At 35.5% G+C, this 21,459-nt stretch overlaps 4 protein-coding genes across 10 annotated transcripts; 1 reads left to right on the top strand and 3 right to left on the bottom strand.

Annotated features, from left to right (window-relative positions):
- Positions 1 to 1,340: 1,340 nt before the first annotated feature.
- Positions 1,341 to 6,609, bottom strand: LOC107275138 (kinesin-like protein Klp61F). Its single transcript, XM_015754971.2, has 17 exons — positions 6,388 to 6,609; positions 5,887 to 6,034; positions 5,665 to 5,814; positions 5,350 to 5,510; positions 5,114 to 5,263; positions 4,807 to 5,043; positions 4,354 to 4,729; positions 4,015 to 4,286; positions 3,801 to 3,940; positions 3,594 to 3,712; positions 3,170 to 3,514; positions 2,815 to 3,045; positions 2,529 to 2,708; positions 2,214 to 2,436; positions 2,008 to 2,129; positions 1,648 to 1,914; positions 1,341 to 1,570 (listed from the first exon to the last, which is right to left on the bottom strand). Exons 1-17 carry the CDS (start codon positions 6,456 to 6,458, stop codon positions 1,460 to 1,462), a joined length of 3,303 nt encoding a protein of 1,100 aa, XP_015610457.1. The 5' UTR covers positions 6,459 to 6,609; the 3' UTR covers positions 1,341 to 1,459.
- A 177-nt stretch (positions 6,610 to 6,786) lies between these two features.
- On the bottom strand, positions 6,787 to 14,096 carry LOC107275139 (protein masquerade). 2 transcript variants are annotated; one of them, XM_015754972.2, is made up of 12 exons: positions 13,795 to 14,096; positions 13,181 to 13,500; positions 10,838 to 11,148; positions 10,669 to 10,702; positions 10,173 to 10,591; positions 9,900 to 10,097; positions 9,693 to 9,819; positions 9,420 to 9,602; positions 9,079 to 9,340; positions 8,673 to 8,950; positions 8,391 to 8,545; positions 6,787 to 8,285 (listed from the first exon to the last, which is right to left on the bottom strand). In XM_015754972.2, exons 2-12 carry the CDS (start codon positions 13,278 to 13,280, stop codon positions 8,118 to 8,120), a joined length of 2,235 nt encoding a protein of 744 aa, XP_015610458.1. In that variant the 5' UTR covers positions 13,281 to 13,500; positions 13,795 to 14,096; the 3' UTR covers positions 6,787 to 8,117. The 2 variants fall into 2 exon arrangements, with proteins under 2 accessions (XP_015610458.1, XP_015610459.1); XM_015754973.2 differs by lacking the exon at positions 13,795 to 14,096 and adding an exon at positions 13,596 to 13,729.
- Positions 14,097 to 14,187: 91 nt separating this feature from the next.
- LOC107275140 (BRCA1-associated RING domain protein 1) lies at positions 14,188 to 16,771 on the bottom strand. Of its 3 annotated transcripts, none has more exons than XM_015754974.2 (9): positions 16,571 to 16,771; positions 16,166 to 16,354; positions 15,923 to 16,106; positions 15,776 to 15,856; positions 15,489 to 15,685; positions 15,201 to 15,422; positions 15,005 to 15,114; positions 14,795 to 14,913; positions 14,188 to 14,674 (listed from the first exon to the last, which is right to left on the bottom strand). In XM_015754974.2, the coding sequence occupies exons 1-9, from the start codon at positions 16,639 to 16,641 to the stop codon at positions 14,306 to 14,308; spliced, it is 1,542 nt and encodes a 513-aa protein (XP_015610460.1). In that variant the 5' UTR covers positions 16,642 to 16,771; the 3' UTR covers positions 14,188 to 14,305. The 3 variants fall into 3 exon arrangements, with proteins under 3 accessions (XP_015610460.1, XP_024935720.1, XP_015610461.1); XM_025079952.1 differs by having other exon boundaries at positions 16,709 to 16,754; XM_015754975.2 differs by having other exon boundaries at positions 16,514 to 16,651.
- A 780-nt stretch (positions 16,772 to 17,551) lies between these two features.
- Positions 17,552 to 21,458, top strand: LOC107274983 (FUN14 domain-containing protein 1). Of its 4 annotated transcripts, XM_025079959.1 has the most exons (6): positions 17,630 to 17,685; positions 17,751 to 17,759; positions 17,847 to 17,900; positions 18,438 to 18,605; positions 18,987 to 19,182; positions 20,156 to 21,458. In XM_025079959.1, the coding sequence occupies exons 3-6, from the start codon at positions 17,863 to 17,865 to the stop codon at positions 20,336 to 20,338; spliced, it is 585 nt and encodes a 194-aa protein (XP_024935727.1). In that variant the 5' UTR covers positions 17,630 to 17,685; positions 17,751 to 17,759; positions 17,847 to 17,862; the 3' UTR covers positions 20,339 to 21,458. The 4 variants fall into 4 exon arrangements, with proteins under 4 accessions (XP_015610138.1, XP_015610137.1, XP_015610139.1 ...); XM_015754652.2 differs by lacking the exon at positions 17,847 to 17,900 and having other exon boundaries at positions 17,552 to 17,685; positions 20,156 to 21,150; XM_015754653.2 differs by lacking the exon at positions 20,156 to 21,458 and adding an exon at positions 19,403 to 19,885 and having other exon boundaries at positions 17,615 to 17,759.
- Position 21,459: the final 1 nt, after the last annotated feature.

Consider the following 21,459-nt stretch of genomic DNA (forward strand, 5'->3'; position numbering starts at 1 on the left):
AACACTTAAAAATTGGAAATTCTGGCCAAGCATATTTAGGAGTACTGGAATTTTTATAATAGTGAATGTTTCTGGTGTAGGAAGTATTTCGCGATTTAGAATCGGAGTACACTGCTCAGAGTAATACATTGCATGAAACGAAAAGTGTTCTTGAGAGGACTCAAGTCGTTTTGCAATCGACTGAGGAGAATTTAAAGAAAACTCAGGAGGAAAGGGACGAGCATAAATATTTAGTGGAGAAACATGCGTCTACGGAAAAAATTCTTTACTCGCAAGCTGAGAAACTGTTAAATGTTGCGGACACTGCTATTACTGATACACATAAACTTCATGAAAGATTATGCGAAAAAAATGAGTTCCTCCAAGCATTTTGTGTATTATTCCGTTGTGTCATTCTTGTCTTACAATTATTTACGTCTATGTACGCAAGTCGAGGAGGAAAATGAACATCTCGGACAAAAGTTTAGGAATGTTATTCGAGACCTGTTCGAAGATTTGGAGAAAGGCCTGTCCGTCTTCTAATAACGAAACCTTGAAACTTTGGGCGAAATCCGTATAAATACTCACTTAAGTTTTCATATGAAAACCCATTGGTGAATGCCGCTGGAAGCTGGGCGCGAACCTCCAACCTTTCGGTCGTGAATCCGCTACCCTATCCACTGTGAGAATAAATCTTAACTGATATTTCATTTTGTCATTACAATATTAATTAATTATTTCAGTAACCTAACTATTGAAATATTTCAAAAACCTTATTGCTATGCGAACTGTTAGTTTGCGCTTATGGGAATCGGTCACAGTCACATGTCATTTTTTGAAGAGGCCACACTGCCGTGTCGGCCACTTGCGGCCAACTTCTGCTGGTACGTTTCTACTAACTAACCCTGTATAGTTCCCGGTCTGGTTCTAAGGGTTGCTTTGGGAACCAGCGGCGAGTAGCGGAGAACCTCTGCCGGCCAAGCTACACGTTCGTGTTCACGTTTAGCTCGGTTACGACGGGATTCGCATTGTCGACGGTTGGGATGATCACAAAATCCTACTTCCAGACTCGCCGCTACGATTTAGCGTCATGATTTTAGTATCCCCTAAAACCGTAGCGTTGTGCATCTCCCCACTCATCTCTATAAATTATCCCCTAAAATACCATCGTCCAGCGTATTAACTGTTTTAAAAAAAAACATTTATATGAACAACCGTACTAAAAACAGTGAGGATGTCAAGTATAATTCATTTATTAAAATCGCACGTGCAAACATACAGTATTAATCTGAAAGATTTCTTGTACAATATAAAAAGTATTTATTAATGTTGATATATTGAAGATAGAGCAAAATTAACAATTACTGTGTAAATTATAATATCTTTGGAACTAAGACCCAAAGTATCTTTTTATTTTTCCGTCCTCTATATTATTGCATGCCTTATGTATATAAAGTAATCCGAATAAAGTGATTAAAAGTTAATTATTAAAACTACCAAGTACCCGTCGATTAGCTGTTCTTAGCCGAGATAATCGCTTTATCTTATCTGGCTTAACAAATTCATTACTCCCATTTTCTTTGTTTGTGCTCTGCGAATATGAATATAAAAAAATTACATAAATTACTCTAAAACAAAGGCAGTACCATACTAAAGTTAAGAACAAACCTTAAACGATGTTTCAGATTCCGAATGCGTGATCGTCTCACTGCAGGATCTTTCTAGCGTAGAAAGATCTGAGGTTGAGGCAGCTTTGATTAAGCCATAATTAAATTCATTCCTGCATGTCGAATTATTGTTCGCCATGCTACACGGTGTTGAAGTTGAATGTGATTTTGTGATTACTGGTGGAGACACAGAAATACTCCGACTTTCTCTCTCAGAGAGGTAGTGTTCTTCAGTTATGGTGTCGTCCACGTTCAGTACTGTTACTTCCTGAAAATTACAATTTGTAAAAAAAATCATAAATCGTAATACAATCTTTGTCTGCAAATCATGGATAATTAAGAACGGAATTATAACACTGACTGAATCTTCAGTCGAATCGACGCATTTCCTAGCTTCTCGAAACCTTAGGATTATACGTTCGTGAGGAGACGTAGTTACCAGTTTTCTTGGATACTGAAATTCCCTTCGCACGGGTGTGCAACCTGTAATTACATTATGTATGTAGTTAATAATTCTTGAATGCTCGTTACTAAAATAATTATTCTTTATAATATCACAAAGCCCACCTGTAGGTTCATCACGACGTAAATCTTCTAAGATAAATTTCTCGACTTGATGATGCGCCATATGAAGGTCCGAAATAATCATGTTGTTAGAGTCAGATGCTTTTACGATATAGTTATCCATTTTATGACGCAATTCCGCACTTGAAACGTTGGCTTTTGTTCGAATCTCTTCCATTAGTTCCTCATGATTGACGCATCCATCAGAAATGACTTTTTGTAGATCCTTTCATAAAATATAATTGTACATTTATACTTTTTAATATTGATTCGTACTACGTGATGATTAGAGTTGCAAAGGGTTTCAAAATTTCTTACTTGTACTGAAGATAAACACGTAGTCTTGAGATCACTTGTCACTTGTTGTATTTCTTTAGTTTTATTTTCTATTTGATTTTTTTGCTGTAGCCAAGCATCGCCACACTTACTTAAGTTGGATTGCAACTGATTAATAAGTAAACCACTTTGCTCGACAGCAGTTTTACTTAGCTCTAAATTCTGCAAGGAAAATTGAACAAGAGCGATTAAATACAGAAATTCAATCTTGCTTGAAAGGAAACAGGTGAAAAGTATACTGATTTAATGCAACGTTTTATTTACTTACTTTGACCGAACAAGATGCTAATGTATTTTGAACCTCAGCTATCTTATTAGTTGAATATTCTTTGAAATTCATCTCTTTATCCATATGTTCGTTGTAATGACGTAAAGAATCCTCAGTAACAGCTTTAACTGCCATAGCAGCAATTTGGTTTAATGAGGATAATCTGTTGTTGTGATGCTCTGCTCTCTTTCTCTTCCAGTCATTAAACTGTTCAATGGCATATTGAAACGCCTGAAAAAGGATATGACGACAGAATATAAAGTGACAGACTGACAAAAGACATTTATCCAAGGAATATAATTTGAATAAATTAAAGTTTATATTCAAAAGATATTAATATAATATTGTTACAAACCTCATCAAGAGCTTCATCTTCCCGGTCACTTTTGGTATGTATTTCACAGAGGATCTGTATATTTCTATTAATTTCATTAAACTTTTGCACCAAGTAATCACGATCCCTGAGTACAAGCTGGCATATTTGTTGTCTAGATTCAGTCAAATGACTGGATAAATTGTTTAAATGTCTTTTCATTTCATCATACGAATGACTCATCTCTTCCGAAATTTTAATGTTAAAAACTTTATAAATTTTCTCTGTTAAGGCTTCAGAAATTTGTCCAAGAGTATTCACCTCACAGTCTGTCATTGAGGAAATATTTTGCATATTCTGATCCAATAATATCTGGCACGTTTCATTCTAAAAGAAAATTTGATAACACGCACGTAAGAAATTACTCAACAACTAAATTAAAGGAAAGAATTGTCTGATTACGTACCGAAGTATTTACATTTCCTGCAAGTTCATTTGCAATGTTACATACATCCTTGGCAAGATCTCTGGCCATGAGTCTCACAGAAACGTCAATTCGCGCATTTTGTTTGGCTTGATGAGTAGCTGGGAATAAGAGAAAAGTATGAAAATCGAATCCAATTACTACAATTCAAATGGAATTACATCTCGCTATCATTTGTATTATTCTCACCGAGATGATCTTTGGCTTCTTCAGCAAATTTCAAGGTTTCCTGATTATGAGAAGATAAGTCTTTCTCTAAATTTTCGAAACGATCTCGAATATCATTCCTAAACTTTTGTCCGAGATGTTCATTTTCCTCCTCGACTTGCCTACATAGACGTAAATAATTGTAAGACAAGAATTACACAACGGAATAATACACAAAATGCTTGGAGGAACTCACTTTTTTCGCATAATCTTTTCGTGAAGTTTATGTGTATCAGTAGTAGCAGTGTCCGCAACATTTAACAGTTTCTCAGCTTGCGAGTAAAGAATTTTTTCCGTAGACGCATGTTTCTCCACTAAATATTTATGCTCGTCCCTTTCCTCCTGAGTTTTCTTTAAATTCTCCTCAGTCGATTGCAAAACGACTTGAGTCCTCTCAAGAACACTTTTCGTTTCATGCAATGTATTACTCTGAGCAGTGTACTCCGATTCTAAATCGCGAAATACTTCCTACACCAGAAACATTCACTATTATAAAATATATGTTTAATAACAAAGATAAAATAAATACACCTACCTCTTTCTTCTGCATCGCTTCTTCTAGAGCCTTTATATGATTAAGCTTTTCTTCAATCTCCTGGCCCTGCAATTCGATCTGCATCTGGATCTCTTTGTAATTTTCAGGTGCCAAATAGACTCCACTTCGATCACGAGTGGCCATCAAATCACGTCTCAACCGTTCAATCTCCTCCGTATACTCCTTAAGCAAAGCCTTCTTCGAGAGCTTCTGGTTGATTTCAGGTCGGTTCGTTATGTTTTTCGCGCGGTATGCATAGTCCAACGTAGACAGTGTCTCTTCCAAGTTAATACTCGATGGAGAAATTGTGGCGATTATAGAAGTTTTCGTTCTGCCACCCAGAGATTCTTGTAGAAGACGTGTCAACTTTGATTCTCTGAAGAATAAAATAATACGAAATTATAGAAAAACATTGCTGAATAAAAATTGAATTATTTTATTAAATAAAATTACCGATATGGTATATGAGGCGCTCGTTCAACAAGAGATGTTATCACGCGACCCAACGTCAGTAATGATTGATTAATACTCCCAGCTTCTCGTGCTCTTCGATCCACTGCACCGGATCTCCCAACATTTTCGCTTCCAGCTAGATCAACTAGATTTAATTTTCCTGTTTTTAGAAGCTCCTCACCATCCACTGTATTTTCTTTTATGTGTACGGTAATTGAAAACACTGTATGGGATCGGCTATGAAAAAGAAAATTGTTAGACTACTTCATTTTAATACCATAAATAAATAATGCGACTCAATGATTACCTGGAATGTGCATTCATTAAAGTAGCTGCCGTTTGCCTCTTCTCAGATCCTTTTTCCAGGATTTTATAAACTTCAGCTTTATTGTGCACCGTTACTTCTTCCAAACCGTGAATAATCACCGCGCCTTTTCTGGTCGCATCCTCATACAATCTGTAAAATATTAATGATATTAATTATATATTATAATTATTGTATGTATTTTAAGGAAACATTAATAACAGCTCTACTACACGTACCTTATTTTCGATGCATCATCATTTGGGGAGAGTAAATCAAAAAGTTCCTCATTGTACAATTCAAGAAAACTAACTCGCACCGTATACTCTTGTGCATCCAATAATCGCAGTTCATCAAATAAATGACTCAAAGAACGTGGGATGATACCTGAATCACTGTTCTACATATGGAAAATGAGAAACAAGTTACTTTCAATTATTACATCTAAGACATTGAACCGCATAACTTCTACATTGGAAGTAGATCAATCAATAATCTGTTTAAAGATTCAAGACAACCTAGACACAGAAAGCTGAGACTTTGAAATATCTTACCGTTCGCCAGTCCATGTTGGAATCATTGGATAATCCTTCCATAGTAAAGGTTTTTCCAGTCCCAGTTTGCCCATAAGCAAAGACCGTACAATTGTAACCAGCCAAAACTTCTTCCAATAATGGATTGACGACTGCATTGTAAACTTCAAGCTGCAATTAATGTTAGATATTTATTAAATTTTATATTTACACAGTTTTCAATTCATAAACAATTTGAGTTACCTGTTGCGAAGATGGTCCAAATACTTTATCAAATGTGAATTTTTTGGAAATATTATCCTGTGGACGCTCTCGAACAAATACCTCTTTACTGGATGCAACATCGACAACAGTTGATGATTTACCTGTTTTTTCTGCATTGTTTGGTGGCCTAAAAAACGATAAATAATAATGATATTACGTTAATTCATCCTTTTTATTCCTGTGATTAATTTTTAATTTACTCTATTATAAATCAAAGCTCTAACTATATTTCACAAATCAAAATTGTTAATAAAATATGATTTATGTTTCCCCTCCACCCACCCTGCCATTGTTATCTTTATCAAAAAGCATCTCACAATTACAAATTTTAATTAAAATTAATAATAACAACAGCGTCATTAAATAAAATAATATATAACATTATTCCAATAACTTTCTACACTATTATTATTAATATATGTGAGAAATAATGTCCTGTTACGTTGAAGCTTCTATAAATAATAAGATTGTATAGCGTACCTGACTCTCACAAAAACTTGAATATGCTGATTCTTTTCCTTTTTGGAGCTACGCGTGTTGTTCATCATCATGAAAACTTAATCGTGTATATATATTTTAATTTTCAGTAATAAATTTAACTTTCTTCACAAACAAAGAGCTCGCGTTAACACGCACTACCCCACAAGCGCCCAACTTCATCAAACTTTCCGTTGAACGTTTAAATTTTGTAAATCATCTAACTGCCGCTAGGGGTGCTGCGTTCACAAAGTGTTTAAATTATGTAGGCGTCAGCTTCCAATCGAACATTTGAACGCGCATAACTGTGAATTCAGCCAATGGGATACAAGACTTTTTAAAGGAAACACTGTTCATTGGACAAATCCATAACTGTCACTCTTCAGAGCAATGACCTAAATGTTTTCAAAAATAATTATTAATTTATTAAATTCGCTATTGTTCTGTCGCTTTATAAAGCAAATGTCAGTTATGAATCAATAAAGATAACAGTCGTGATACTTGTCCAATCGATATGGAAAATCGACTTGATACAAATTTTGTTTTACAGTGAAGTCAAATCTACTAGGGATGCACTACAGCATTTGGAGCCAAAGAACTGATTGGCAGTAGATTATAAAATTTAGACTAATTAACTTAATAAATAGTTAAATCTTGGAGAATGAAGATTGATCAATTTCAGCTGAATACTTGAACCAATGTCCAATAGTTTTATGATTCGCATATAAGACGTCATAAACATTGTCTCAGTGACGTCTAGTTTGTAAAGAATTTTTCTTATTGTATCCAAGGCACGTACAAAACATACAAAAATGACATGCAATGAAATCATAAATCTTGTACAATATTATAATAAATTAATTAAACACATTTAAATTTTCTATACAGCTACATTTGACATTGCAATTTACAATTCTCAACATTTTATTAATAAAAAAAAAGGAATCTCACGATTTAAAAAAAAAAGAAAATACATCAAATACTTTGTAGAAACAATGCAATATTATACAAAGCGAGTCGTTGTTTATCCATAATCGTTAGATGTGGACGTTCTTATAAAAAATACTGTTGAGGATTATTAAAATCAGAAATAGATATAACTTCATCAATTTTGCGGTTGCAACTCAATAAGATAATAAATATTTAAAAATTAATCTTAGTACGTAGAAATTTCTATATACGTAATACTTAATTATTTAATATTAACAATATTAACGCTATATATTCAATTGACGGAATCCAGTTTTTTGATTCCCGAAGAAATCCGTTATCGAAATTTACTATTTCGAAATAAAAATATCTACGCAGAATGGAATCACTGTTGGAGGAGCAACAGAAAAGTTCCAAAAAGTTAAAGAATCTTTTAATCGCATAGCTACTATAGTTATATCAATTCATGATAGTAGCTACTATGACTATAATTATATCTACTACAAACGCTGTTTGTTATTTCTTCATCATTAACAACAAATTATAGATTTCAACACGCTGTCTCACAGTGACGATAATGGAATATATTTAATGAATAATAAAATAATGAATGTTTTCCCTATGAAATACAATATTTTGAATACCTTCATGAAGTCAATTTTTTTCCTTCAGTCGTAAGATTCAACATTTTTTATATATGAAAATTTAGAGCATTCCTTTCGATATCCTCATCAAGATGCGACAGTTATAATAAATATAATAAATAAAGTGCATGACAGTGTACGTGATAATAGATAGTGACATTAGAGATTGTTTACAGATATGATTTGGTTGATCCAACCGATAAATGCAGAGACTTTAACGTAGACACCAGGTACATCCACCCGTCCGCAACCGAAACCCCAAGAAACCAGACCAGCCAATTCATAAAAGCCATCATCTTGACAGACAAGAGGACCACCTCCATCGCCCTGCAATAAAATCAATTAGGAATATCATAAAACAGCAAACTTTAACAGTTGCATTTAATAAAATTGAACAATGAACACAATCCATTATATATCACAAGAACTTACCTGACATGCATCGTTGCCTTGCTCGCCACCTGCGCAGAAACTACTAGCAGGCAAAATGAAGATTTTTTCAGTAACTGCATTAACTTTCCTGATGCACTCGGCGTCGCTGACAATAGGAATTTCAGCCTCTCGCACTCGAAGTGGAATGGGACCAGCTGTATTTAAGATAAAGGCAGTAGAATGCTTGAAGGAAGCTCAGTAATTTACTCAGTTGTAAATAAACTCAATAATTTACATGAGATTGAAGTGTATTACCTGTCGTGCATTAAATTTGGCACATACCTTCTCCCATGTATCCGTATCCAGTAACGGTACAACGTTTGCCAGCAGTGTGACTGACTCCTCTGGCAGGAAGGCAAACAAGACAGACGCCATCCCTGAGTTCTGCCTGGCCGTGAAGTTTAAGGAGCGCAATGTCATTGTCCAGGGTCTGACTGTTATGATTGTGATGAATGTAGGTGGTCGCAACGCGCAATGTCTGCGCTCCAGGACTTCCATACTTCCGGGTCAGATCGTGATCTCCTACTCTCACGTATATCGCATCGCCTGACCTTACGATACTGTGTAGATGAGATCGAAGACGATACATGATTAGATTCCATAATTTAATTAAAAGATCAATAAAAATCAATCCTATTTAAATGTTTGCGTATAAACATGGACATGCGGATATATATTATAGACTTACTTTGTAACGCAGTGAGCTGCCGTTAGAACCCATTGTGTGCCAATTAGAGCGCCACCACACAAGTATTGATTAAGAGAATTAATTAATGCGACCTGCCAACACCATTCATTAGCATCTGCGTCTTCACCGCCTACAACACGGGCCCCTCGTTCGGAGCTACGGGCCTGAATTGGCCCCCGCGATGTTCCCTTAACGCCGCATACGTATTTACTGTAAACAGGACTCCTGGTGGTTGTAGTCGTTGGCAAGGTTGTGGTCTCATCTTTGGAAAAGAATTTAGGACATGAAATTTACATATAAAATAAGAATGTACTCCGGAAGTGACGTATGTAAATACTTACAGACTGTGCTTGGTAATGGAGTAGTGTACGGCCTCTGACTAACGACCGGGAATGTGTCATTTCTATTGCTCAGAACCGGTTCACTTGAGTTTCCACTGTGAAATTCTCTGATGAGCGATTTCGGTGCACAACACTGATGTCCTAATTTCTTACACTTGAACAGATTGGTAAGTTCAGCGTTTCCTGAAACAAAAAATCCGTTATATCCATAATTGTTTTACAAAACGATATATACATATATATATACACTTCTTTCATTACTGCATTACTTACTGAAACAAGTAAAAGACAAGTAAGATACGATGCAAGATCCTGGACATTCCGGTCGAGGATCCGGAGGTAGAGAAACCGTTGTTGCTGCCGGTCTAGAAGGTGTTGGTCTGGGTCGTGGTCTAGGTGGCTGTAGAAATTTATAAATCAATTATAAAATTCAACATCTCTAATTAAATCTATAGAAATAACAATAAAAATCTAAAGTACCGGAGGCGGACTCTTAGTGTTGTCACAGCATATCGAACCGGACTGACAGGTAGAGGTTTTGGCGATGATCACGTTAGGACGTTCGCAAAAAGTTGACATTATTGTAAGAAGACAAAAACCTGGACAAACAGGAAGCTTAGCTTGCGGTGGTTTTGTTTGCGGAGCCTTTGTCGTCGGCCGTATTGTCGTTTCTACTTCCTAAACGATAAATTGACAAGCTCCATTACTTTTTTTTTAAACCGAATAAAATCGTTGTTAAATAAAACTACATACCGTTTCATCTGAAGCACCACTGACACAGCATAAACTGCCGTCTGGACAATCGGCATCCTTGTCAATGCCGTCGCACAACAATGCGAAAAATCCGTTTGTACATTCTCCTTTGCATGGCCGACGATTTGCAGGTTTCGGTCTGGAATGCGTCGTCGGTGGAGCATTGCTCGTGGTAGTCGTAGTAGGTCGAGGAGTCGTTGTCGTTGTTCTGCTAGGAGATGTTGTATTCTTTTCGGTGATACGTGAGGAGTTTGACTTTGTCCTGTCAATGACCATCAACTCTGGTGGTGGTGTGTTCCCGTAAGTGTCTCTTGAAACGCAACAACGGAAACCTGGATTACATATGGAGTTGATCATCAGCACTGCGTCACAGTAATCGGCAAGACGCTCAGCCATACAAATTCCAGAACAAGTTTTAGCTGCAAAGGAACAAAATAATTGTTAAAGGACTGAGAGCAGAACAATTGTAAAATTCATTATAGATATACTAATTCACCTGACTGTTTATCCTTGGTTTCCTTTTGATTTTGCTGTAACAACAGAATAAAATGTTCTATATCATATTTATACTTATGCATACGATTTTAAAAGTCACTTAAAGATAGGATAAACTTAATCCCTGAAACAATATTATTTTACAATATGCAAGCAAGTTTTATATTTACCGTGGTTGATTTTATGCTAGTGGATACCGTTGCAATTGCAGTCGTTGTCGAGGGTGTCGTAGTAGACGTTATAAATGTTGTTTCAGTTGTTGTTGTTGGGTTTCTAATGTTTGTCACGGCGGTATCATTTTCGGTGGCGTATTCCGTGGTTTCTGTGCTGTTCGAAGGTTGGTCCACGCAGCATCTCATACTTGCAGTGGGACATTGTACATCCTCCAGGACTTCGAAGCATATTATTGTAGCAAGCGCGTGCACGCAAACTCCAGGACAATCAGCGCTATTAGCTGTACTGGTTATGGTATCCAAAAGCCCTGGAAGAAATTAATCAATTACAGATTTCAAATAATCAAACCATTCATTATGTGATGACAATATTTTTAACAATAGAATTTAATAATAATGTATAATAAGAGAAACCTTCTACAATAGTATTGTATTTATTTATATGCAAATCGTTAACAACCACTAGACATTCAATTTAAATATTGCAACACACGTTAGTTTGAGCAAAATAAAAATTTTATTGATGAAATAAAAATTTCTACGGATGACCCTGACTTTGAGTAGATGGCCAGGTGTATTCGTAGAGTCCTGCCCCCACCACTGGGTCATTATGTTCTGTAACTGTATATAAATACCGAAAGACAGGAATTCCTGCATACATAATCCAACACGTATATAAATGGTCTAGCATGACTTAAACTCGATCTTGAACAGTCCTTGAACCTGTAAGTTGACTGACCTTACAACATCGTACAAATATTAAATTAAGGAAGTAAAAGTTGAATTTTCTGTAGTATCCACTAATATAATTTATCTATTGTTAATTAAAAAATATATGTATAATTGGTTGTTTCAACATTTTTTTAAAAATTCAACATATATGTTCAATTCCATTGTCCTTGACATTACACATATACATATTTTATAAGCAGCCCAACGTAACGGCATACTTTATGGTTACTACATATGCACATATAAGCCTGTTACATATGAAAACTCACTGCATAATCAACATTCTTATTCAAACTTTAATTTGACGCAATTTTAGCTATCAACGTATTCGCCCTGTGAATATATAGAACCGGTCGGTTTTCACTTTGGCAGGCATAACGGCCCAAACAAACATAACGGTAGTTAATGCGCAGGTTGGATTACTAGAGGTCGACCCAACTCACACATATAATACATAAGTATCCTGTCTAATCTATTCAACCAAGAAAAAAAAAATTATCTATGAAGATTCTTTTATGAGAGATTTAAAAATGCATTGGTCGATATTACAAATGAAAAAGACAATGCAAATGATTTAAGGTAACATTTTGAAATGTTGTTAAACAAATGAAAATGTAAGAGATAAAAATACAAAAATCGCGGATATACAAATGCTTTAATGAAATTGAAAGGCCCAGAGAATTTAAAAGTTTTATGACTGACATTTATGTCAAATAAATAATTGCAAATGAAGATTTCATTGACGAGTTGAAATTTCGTTTAGATTTGAACTGCATTCAACGTGTATGAAGTTGGAAAAAAAAACCAAATCAGGTCGCAGAGTTCCTAAACGAGTTGCTTCCATAAGAAACGCAACTGACGAAGAGCACGCGAGAACAAGAAAAGATTCCGCGTGCGGTTCTCCTCTTTTCTATTTTTTTTTTTCAATGGTGATGCCTGTGCCATTAATGCGCTCATCATATTTTTCCTTCTAGGGTGGCCGCGTTGTCGCGCTTCCGCAATTCCCTGCAATTCCGGCGAGTTATTAGTTTATACCGTTGCGTAGTTTTGAGCAGCGTGTGATGCGGCCTTGTTACAGGGCAACCATCCGCGTAGCGCTATACGCACCTAAGTGGGACACTTGGTATCCTCCAAGATTCCACCTATGCGAGCAGGTAGTACGTTTACGTACGATGCTTGCAACGTAAATTTCTATTTCTCGAATCATCCTAAAAGGCGATAACAACGAAACTCTATCATGGCGCTAATGGCTTCTCTATAATATAACAAATTAAACAAAAGTACACTTAAAATAATGTTTGTCATATGAATCTTTAAACTCGTAAAAGAGACCTATTCCAGTTTGAAATTTCCAATCGAATTAACAATTAATGAGAACTGATAACGATGAAAAATAAACCTATGCAACAAATTGCAACAGCTTTTCAACGGAATTACAAGGGATTTTAATTGAGATAATTTTACAGAATTTTTTCTAAATTAAAGCCATTAGTAAATTTTCAGTGAGTATGGATATATTTTAATATTTTGATGATACAAATAATTAATCAGTGTTTGATATCTGTTGTGTGAGAGAAAAGAAAAGAGTATAAATTTATTGATTGTTACCTGAAATAAAACTGCCGGCCAAGGAGTCATCATCCTGTGCTCGGACCGTGACGAAGGCCCAAAAAAGGACGAGAGGCCCCAAAGGACGACGGATTCGCATCCTGGGTTTGTCGTCTTACGAATCTTCCACGAGAAACAATCCAATTCGCCGTATTCACACACGCACGTGTCACTTTAGCATGAGCTTGGCGGCCCTAATCGTGCCGGGCCTCATCGCCTGACTGACTGTAGGCCCACTTGTGGGTCACGGGGTGCGGGCCAGTCCGGACCCCGCATGGAAAGAAGGACGGACGTACGGCAACGAAGGAAGCCAAGAAGACCTGTAAGACGGAAACAGTGAATGACGTTTCAAAGAGTGGAACTTACCCCCTCTATATATATCTATAGTATGTATATATGTATATCTCTATCTCACTTCTTAGCCTTTATCTTTTACTCATCTTCACTCAACATTTTCTATACTTGTCTATCTCTTTTTACTGTACAATCTCATCCTCGTTATCTCTTTTGATTCCTCATCTTATTCCTCTTGGCTGTATATATACGTTCTACCTCTTCTGGGCCTATCCCTACCACTATACTATTGAGATCCTATCGTCCTATAGAATTCTTACCCGTCTGAAACTCGCCACTTGCTCTATGTGATTCACACTCTTCCTCTTTTCTTCTCGCTTTCTCATCTTCGTTTCAGCATTGATGCTTTGACGTCTTCTTGTCCTTATTTATCTTCGTCATACTCCATACACGTGTGCGCAACTAGCGGTACTTCTGCCATAAATGTGTCTGATACCGTACGGAACACCCAGGATATTCTTCTTCAATTTATTCCGATTCTTACGTAATGATAGTATATGTCCATTGAGTCATAAGAGCTTGAGAAAATTTTTACTTTTTCTTTGAGAAACTTGATAGATGGCTGCCAATGAACAAGCGGAGAGCTTCAATGGGATTAATAAATTTCTTTGATGAATAATTCTCGCATCCGGATTTAGGATTTCACGAATTAATAACTTTCAGTTCTGCTTTTATTCATCTGGAATTCGTCTTAATCGTATAATCGTATGAGTTTTAATTTCGTACATTCGAAATAGTATAGAAGTTCATTGTGATGCTGTTGAGACGGATTTATGACAGCCCTAATTCAGCTGGGTCAATAAGCTTAAACTTTTCTATACATTCGATTAACCAAGTTAATGGAAGAGTCTTCATTTCAGGCATATTATACTTGAAACGTGGTTCTTGTATAGGTACGTAAATTATATAATGGGAGCAATTATAAAGTGGATGAAGTTTATCTGCTGCCACGTGAAATGGAATGCATTTGGTAGTTGCATTTATATTTTCAGGTTTTGGTTCTCGCTGCAGGACACGACCCTCTCCAGCTATAATCAAAGATTTCAGTTCTTGTTTTGTCAATTTTAGATCGCCTATTGTATATGTGTCCATTGGATTCAAAGCCAAATAGAAATAACAGCCATTAAAAAGTCGAGGTTTCTGCAAATATAGAAATAATTATCACTTTTGATTTCAACAAGTCTCCATCATCAATTTTATTACTGACATACTTTGATGAATTATATTATCTGTAATATTGAATTGCATTTGACGATATACCTGCTTGTTTGAATTTTCTCGTGCGCGTTTGAAGGAGCCTATATTCGGAGCACCAATATCTTCGAATAATGCCATATCCATAGCGTTTAAGTCTTCTATATCCAAACTAGGTCTAATAACTGAAATGGGAAATGTATTGTCTAGAACCACACGCGATATAATACTGAGTGTTATTGTTGAACAACAAACTTGAAAATAACTTCAACTCACATTGACTGTCCACAATCCATTTGCCAGATAATATTCCAAACAGAACATCATAAGTTAATATCGTAATTCCATGTTCATTTACATCCACTATAATATGAGTGACAGAAGGACTAGTAAAAGAAATCATATGTTATTATCAATTGTCAAAAACTACATACATGTTTTATGGACAATTTAGTGCACATAATTACTATACCTGAGATTAGATACAATTTTCACGTTATGCTTTGATGCAAGTTGATGTAACAATTTTCGACTATCACTATTCAAATTTGATGGATATACGACGAATTGGTCATTTAATAAAGAAATCGATGGATCCAATGTCCTATTAAGATTTTGCAATTTATCAAAACTTTCTTCTGGTGCCTCTCCTTCTTGTAATATATCACGAACTTCATTTGACCAGCAATAATCTCTGCACAGAAATAAATTATTTCATTCGTATTAAAAAGAAAATCAAATAGATTTATCTCTCACTTACAATGGTCTTTTACCAAACTCATCAAAAACATTTGGATTTGCATGATAACTCATTAAGAGTTTTACGCTATCACAGTCATTATTCAATACAGCTTCATGTAATGCTGTTTTGTTCTTTAGTCCAGGAGTATCAGGTGCAGCACCAGCTTTCAAAATTAGTTCACATATATCGTAATAACCATTTGCCATAGCTTCTTGCTAAAATTAACAAATTTTATATAAGATTGCATTAAGCATACATGTATCTGTTCTGCTTATACAATTTTATTAAACTGGTTATAATGTTACCAAGGGTGTCCAACCAGCATTATCTTTAGTGTTGGGATTTGCACCAGCGTCTATCAGTAGCTTTACATACTCAGTGTCACCCTGTAAAATAAAAAAGATGTACAATTAAACAACCATACTATTATAAAGATCTTCAATAAATGTTACCTTCACACATGCAGTATGCAATGATGTTTCCCCTTTCATATTACGTTTATTTATATTCTTAGGAATAGTTTTTGCAGCAACAATAGTATGTTTTCTCCTAAAAGGCCATTGAGAATTTGATGTTGTTGGCAAGGCTGGTTTCGATGATAATTCAACAGTATCAGAAACATTGCTTTGTGGATCTCTGTAAAATCAAATACTCTTAACAATAAAACTGAAAGTCATTCTTATAAAAACTCTTACACTTGTCCAATTATTTGTGAAATTGTATTACAACACTGCATAAGTGTTGCAATGGTATGTGCAGGCTGTATTTCATTTGGTTGAACAGGAACATTGCACTTGAAGCAAGACGTAGCTGAATCAACACAAGCTGGGCAATACCAATGGCCACAAGTGAGATATCTGACTGGTGAAATAGATTTATTTTTGCTAAACAAGATAAAGAAAATGACATATTATTTGACATCTTCAATATAGGCAACATAAAAAAAAGTGCAGAATAATATTTATTACTCATTTAATATGTCGTCAACAGTTGACATAAGAATAACTAAATTTATTAAGCGTTAATATTAAAGCGATGCATACCAATTTTAAAAAGTTCTAGACGACAATTTCTAACAATAAGTTAATGAAAATTCTAACCACTTTGAGCAGGATAGACAATCGATAAGTTGTTTTAATGCCTCCGTTGTATGTGACCAACTTGTATTCATAATAAAATTTGTTGTAATCGAACGAGCATGTGAATTTTATAACAATTATTTAATCGTTTTTACATACTGAGAAAAGTATTAGAACGTGATAAAGGCAGAGAACATATATTACATGAAAGCATAGGTCCCGCGTCAACATTTAGCAGAGAAAAAATAATTTCACTTCTCCCCGGTAGATGGCGCAGAGGTTTATCAGTGTGCCACACACATGGAAAGAGTATGAAGCCACACCTCTTGCGGTCGACTCCCTCGCACTCATGCTCACAGCTTATCATGATCTCTTCCTTACATTCACGTGCTACTAATGTTGGACGTGATAGTGCGTACTCACTCGATTAACGCATTTCTAATGTTTGGAATGATGGTGCGTTCTCGCTTATCTATGCGCCTGACAAGGAGAAGGTTCGCTATAGGAGTTACAGTTTGTATATATATATTTTTTTTTAAATACAAAATATGTTTTCAGAATATTTTTACATGTGATTTTTAAGTTTTAAACTTTAAATCTTTTTTTTTAAAGTGAGTGATCACAAATTACTATCCATTGAACAACTTTTAAGCCCAGTCTGATCGTGGGATCTTTATAATTACTATTTTTCTTCATTATAAAAATATTTTGAAAAAATTTGTCGTATTTTCTTTTAAAGTACCTTAAAAATGAAAATTTTGAAAAAACCAAATCTAATTTAGTGCATTATTCAAAAAGTTATAAGCACAAAACCGGCAAAACCGCGATCTTGAACGGGTCATCAAAAAAATCTAAGCGATGAATGGAAAAAGACGCGCGATCATAGCAAGAGGCGGAGCTAGTCATTTATCGGTGTGTTCGTTCACATCGATACCAGCAGCGCTCGCAGTGGCTGGGGTGATCACTAACCGATCAGCCCAGCGTTTCGTGCCAAATCCTCCCATAAGGCATGTACTTCCATGTAATATATGTTCTCTGGTAATAGACATTTCCTTGACATAACAATAATAAAGTTCCGTCCATTCCCGTCCAGTGTTCAGGAGTCTCGGTGACCATCGCAGAGACCATCTTGTCAGGTGCGATCTGTCATATTGTGGGTCTTAAAACGGATCAATTAATTCGTTTTTATTGCTGATTTCAGGTGTATCAGGTAAGACTTATCATTTAATAATGATTACAGTGAACACAGTCATTAAATCATTATATAATTCCACGGCACGCCTTTTTCGGGAAATAGTAACGAGCAAGAGAAAATGCCGTATCGTCGTGAGCTTCAAAATTTACTTGAACGGTATTTTGCATTATATGTATTTTATTTCTTTTGGCGTCTATTTCTAATCCTACGCGATGACCACGCTAATTCCTTTCTCAGTTGCAACTAAACGCAGATAGGTTTTAGTACCGGAATTTACAGGAACTTGGGGCAAATACAAGATCTTGATACTTAGTGGTAATAATGTCATCATCTTTATTTTCTACGTCTTACTGAATCGTTTTGGAACGCTGTTGCGAGCCTTGTTTTTCATTGATCTGTTATAAGTTGCAATTATAAACAATTGTACTCAAATATTATGTACTATAGCTGCAATGAATTAGATACTAAATGTTTAATAGCACATAATATATACAAATTATACTTTGATTTCTAAATTAAATATTTGTCTCTCAAGTGTTCTGTTTCTTGTATTTGCACTTTGTATATTATTACATTTTATTTGTTTTTAAACACTGTGTAGATGGAGCTTTAAATAACTCATTGATTGTCTTATCTGTTTGAGATTAAATAGATTCTATAATCTAAGATTAACTATATTTTTTTTTACTATAGCGAAAAGATGAGTCTTCCTGTTGCAAAAAGGGGTAAGGACAACATCAATGAGGGAAACTATGATTTAAATGTATCTAAGGAGGCTAAGAGCATCATAGAGAAGATTCTTGGTGATGTCAGCAAGACATCAGCTACAAAACAGATCATCCTTGGCACAACATCAGGATGGTATGTATATTTATTGAACAGTAGTGACAACGGCGTAACGGGAAAGGAAATCAAGATGTATACCCTGTCATAGCTATTCCCAGTATCATTATACATATATACATGCATAGCAAAAAGATTCTAGTCTACTCTCAGTGCAATAATTTCTTGGCTCTCTCAATCATGTTAAGTAGTAGGCAGTACACTAATTGTACTGAACTAATTAGTATAGCGATGAAGGCCCTCGAGTATTGTTCCTTGTGGAACCATGGATGATTATCTTTGTGATTTCTCTTGGAGGATCTTTGCAAAATCGTGGAGAATTCTTTGCCGGTAATACCTGTGCTATTTGTAATTTTATTGTGGTCAAACCATTGACTCTGTTCAATTGCTGTTGCCTAGGATGACGGGATTCTTAACAATGAAAGTAGGGAAGGTTGCAGCTTTCGCACTTGGTGGTGGAATAATAATTCTTCAGGTTGCGGCTCATCAGGGATACATCAACATTAATTGGGACAAGATTCAGAAGAAAGCTGAGAAGCTCACCGATAAGGTCGAAGAGAAGGTCACTGGTGAAGGACCAAAGTTCATGGATAAGGTAGAACATTTCTATAATATTGTAAAGCACTTATTACAAACTTTGCAATTAAATAATTCTGGATTAATTATACTTATTGTTTCTGAACAAAAGCTTTTGGCTTCTATACTCTTTTATGCAAGTGCTTACTGACAATGTTGAATTCAAGAGAACAAAATGGACAGACTTGCTGGGACTTCTGGGTATTTGCTGAAAGGAGTTTTTTTCCTATTATTTTCAGGCCGGAAAATGGTGGCGGAAGAATTCATTTGTGGCGACGAGTTTCGTTGGTGGTTTCATACTCGGCCTTGCCTCGAGCTAAAATAATTGTAACTCAGAGATCTAACAAATGCCCGATAATTACAGAACAGTCGAATGTCCCTTTAAACTGTACAAAAATCCAGATTATACAAATTATGTACCACAGCATTTGAATATCTTTTAAGTTCTAAATTCTTTAAGAACTTTTCTGTCGTTAGAATAATAAGATTCTCGAAATATTTTAATATTCTTTATTTCGCGTTTCTTTAAGAATTTAGTTACTACGTGATATTCGAGTTATGCAGTACATTTAGATACATATACGCTTAATCCTTGCCTAACTTACTATATCAAAGTATATATGGTACTGGAACAAAGTTGCTCAGGTACCTCAATCTCAAAGTATTTGATTATCCATTATAAGAAGCCATCGTACCACCAATAAATTCTGTATTACAAAATATGTTTTTTGTCTTTTCGCCATGCAGCATGTACACTTTAGTCTCTATTAGATATAACAATAAGACTTTCCTATATTATCTTTTTTGTCCCACAAACTTTTCCACTTAACAGTAAAATGAATATTCTATAAATTATACTTTAAAATCTCTACGCAACTGAGTCGATTTTTTGACTTTAATAATAGCTCATTTCCACGTGAACATTGTATTCATTTAATTTGCGATAGTCGCTCCGCTATCCAAGAGAGATCAAGTAAGTGCTGTGCTTACAGGTGGAAAGGTTCGTGGACAAGAAGCTGGACAAGGCTGAGCAGCTATTGAAAAATGGGGAATCACGCACCAAACGCTGGTATCACTCAGTAACCGGTGATACTACATTCAGACCAAAGGAGATTCACTTCTTCCTGGCATCGTTCGCAGCAGGACTCGCGTTTGGCTTCGCGACAGCTAACTAGGTAATAGCCTGCTGCGTTTCGGACACAAGGACAAAACCTGGTGCGCAGCTTCTAGAAAAAAGTCCCCTCCCCGCAACCGAGTTATCTGGTAAAGCCAGAGAGACCTATGATAAATTTCTTGAGGAATTGCAAATGAGGATGGAGGAATTCAAGGACAAACTAGAGAATCTGCTGGGCTGGTTATTAATCTACACCAGGGAGAAGCTTTCAGACTTACGTAACGTAATCGAATCTCAACAAAATATTGGAAAGCTGCCGACTATCGACACACCGAAACAGTCGTGAAAGACTCGATGATGATTTGATCGATGTCTTAAAAGAAAGCGCAGCAGCAGTAATTATTTAGTGTCTCTATCTTTAGTCTTTAGACAAGAGAAAAATAATGAAAAGAGAAAACAATATTGTCATCTTATTTTCTTGTTGTTGAGTATTAACGAAGTTACGCAGAATCATTTAAAAATGAATTAGATCAATTTTCCACGTACTTTCTGCGTTTGACTCATGGCAATTTCTATGGTACTTTGAGACGACTGGCTAGTCTTATTTATTGTTTTAAATCCGCGTCTACTTAACGTTCTCTATTGTTTAGAAACAATTTACACGAAGATATCACCCTTGACTTCATAGGTTTGAATCAAGCAAGTGAAAATCTAATCTAAATCGTTAATAATACAATAACTCACCTAGTCACTTCATGGTATCGATATTCTTCCCGCACAGGCTTTTGAGACACTAACCGTCACTCGTTCATGTTTTCTACGTTTTATAAAGCGGTACGCGACTTCTCACTGTGTACTGGAAAGTAATTAAAAGTAATCGTTCACCAAAAAAAAACCCGAGCAACTACGTTTCTCAGACCAGCGATGGATTGTTATTTACATGAATTTGTAATTGTAGTCTGACTATATACATTTTTTTTATCCCATACAAAACCGTATGGTAGATATACAACAGTTAATACTTTACCGCTGTATACCAGAACATGTATTGTTAAATAGTACTATGATAGATGCAGTAGTTAGTAGTATAACGTATAATTGATGATCAATGGGTATGGAACTGTAGCAAGATGTAAATCCTTTGCTTTATAGAATAATGAAGAATAAATCTAATCTCCTTAC

Source organism: Cephus cinctus, unplaced genomic scaffold (genome assembly GCF_000341935.2).
Source record: "Cephus cinctus unplaced genomic scaffold, Ccin1 Ccin1_scaffold0123, whole genome shotgun sequence".
Lineage (NCBI taxonomy): Eukaryota > Metazoa > Arthropoda > Insecta > Hymenoptera > Cephidae > Cephus > Cephus cinctus.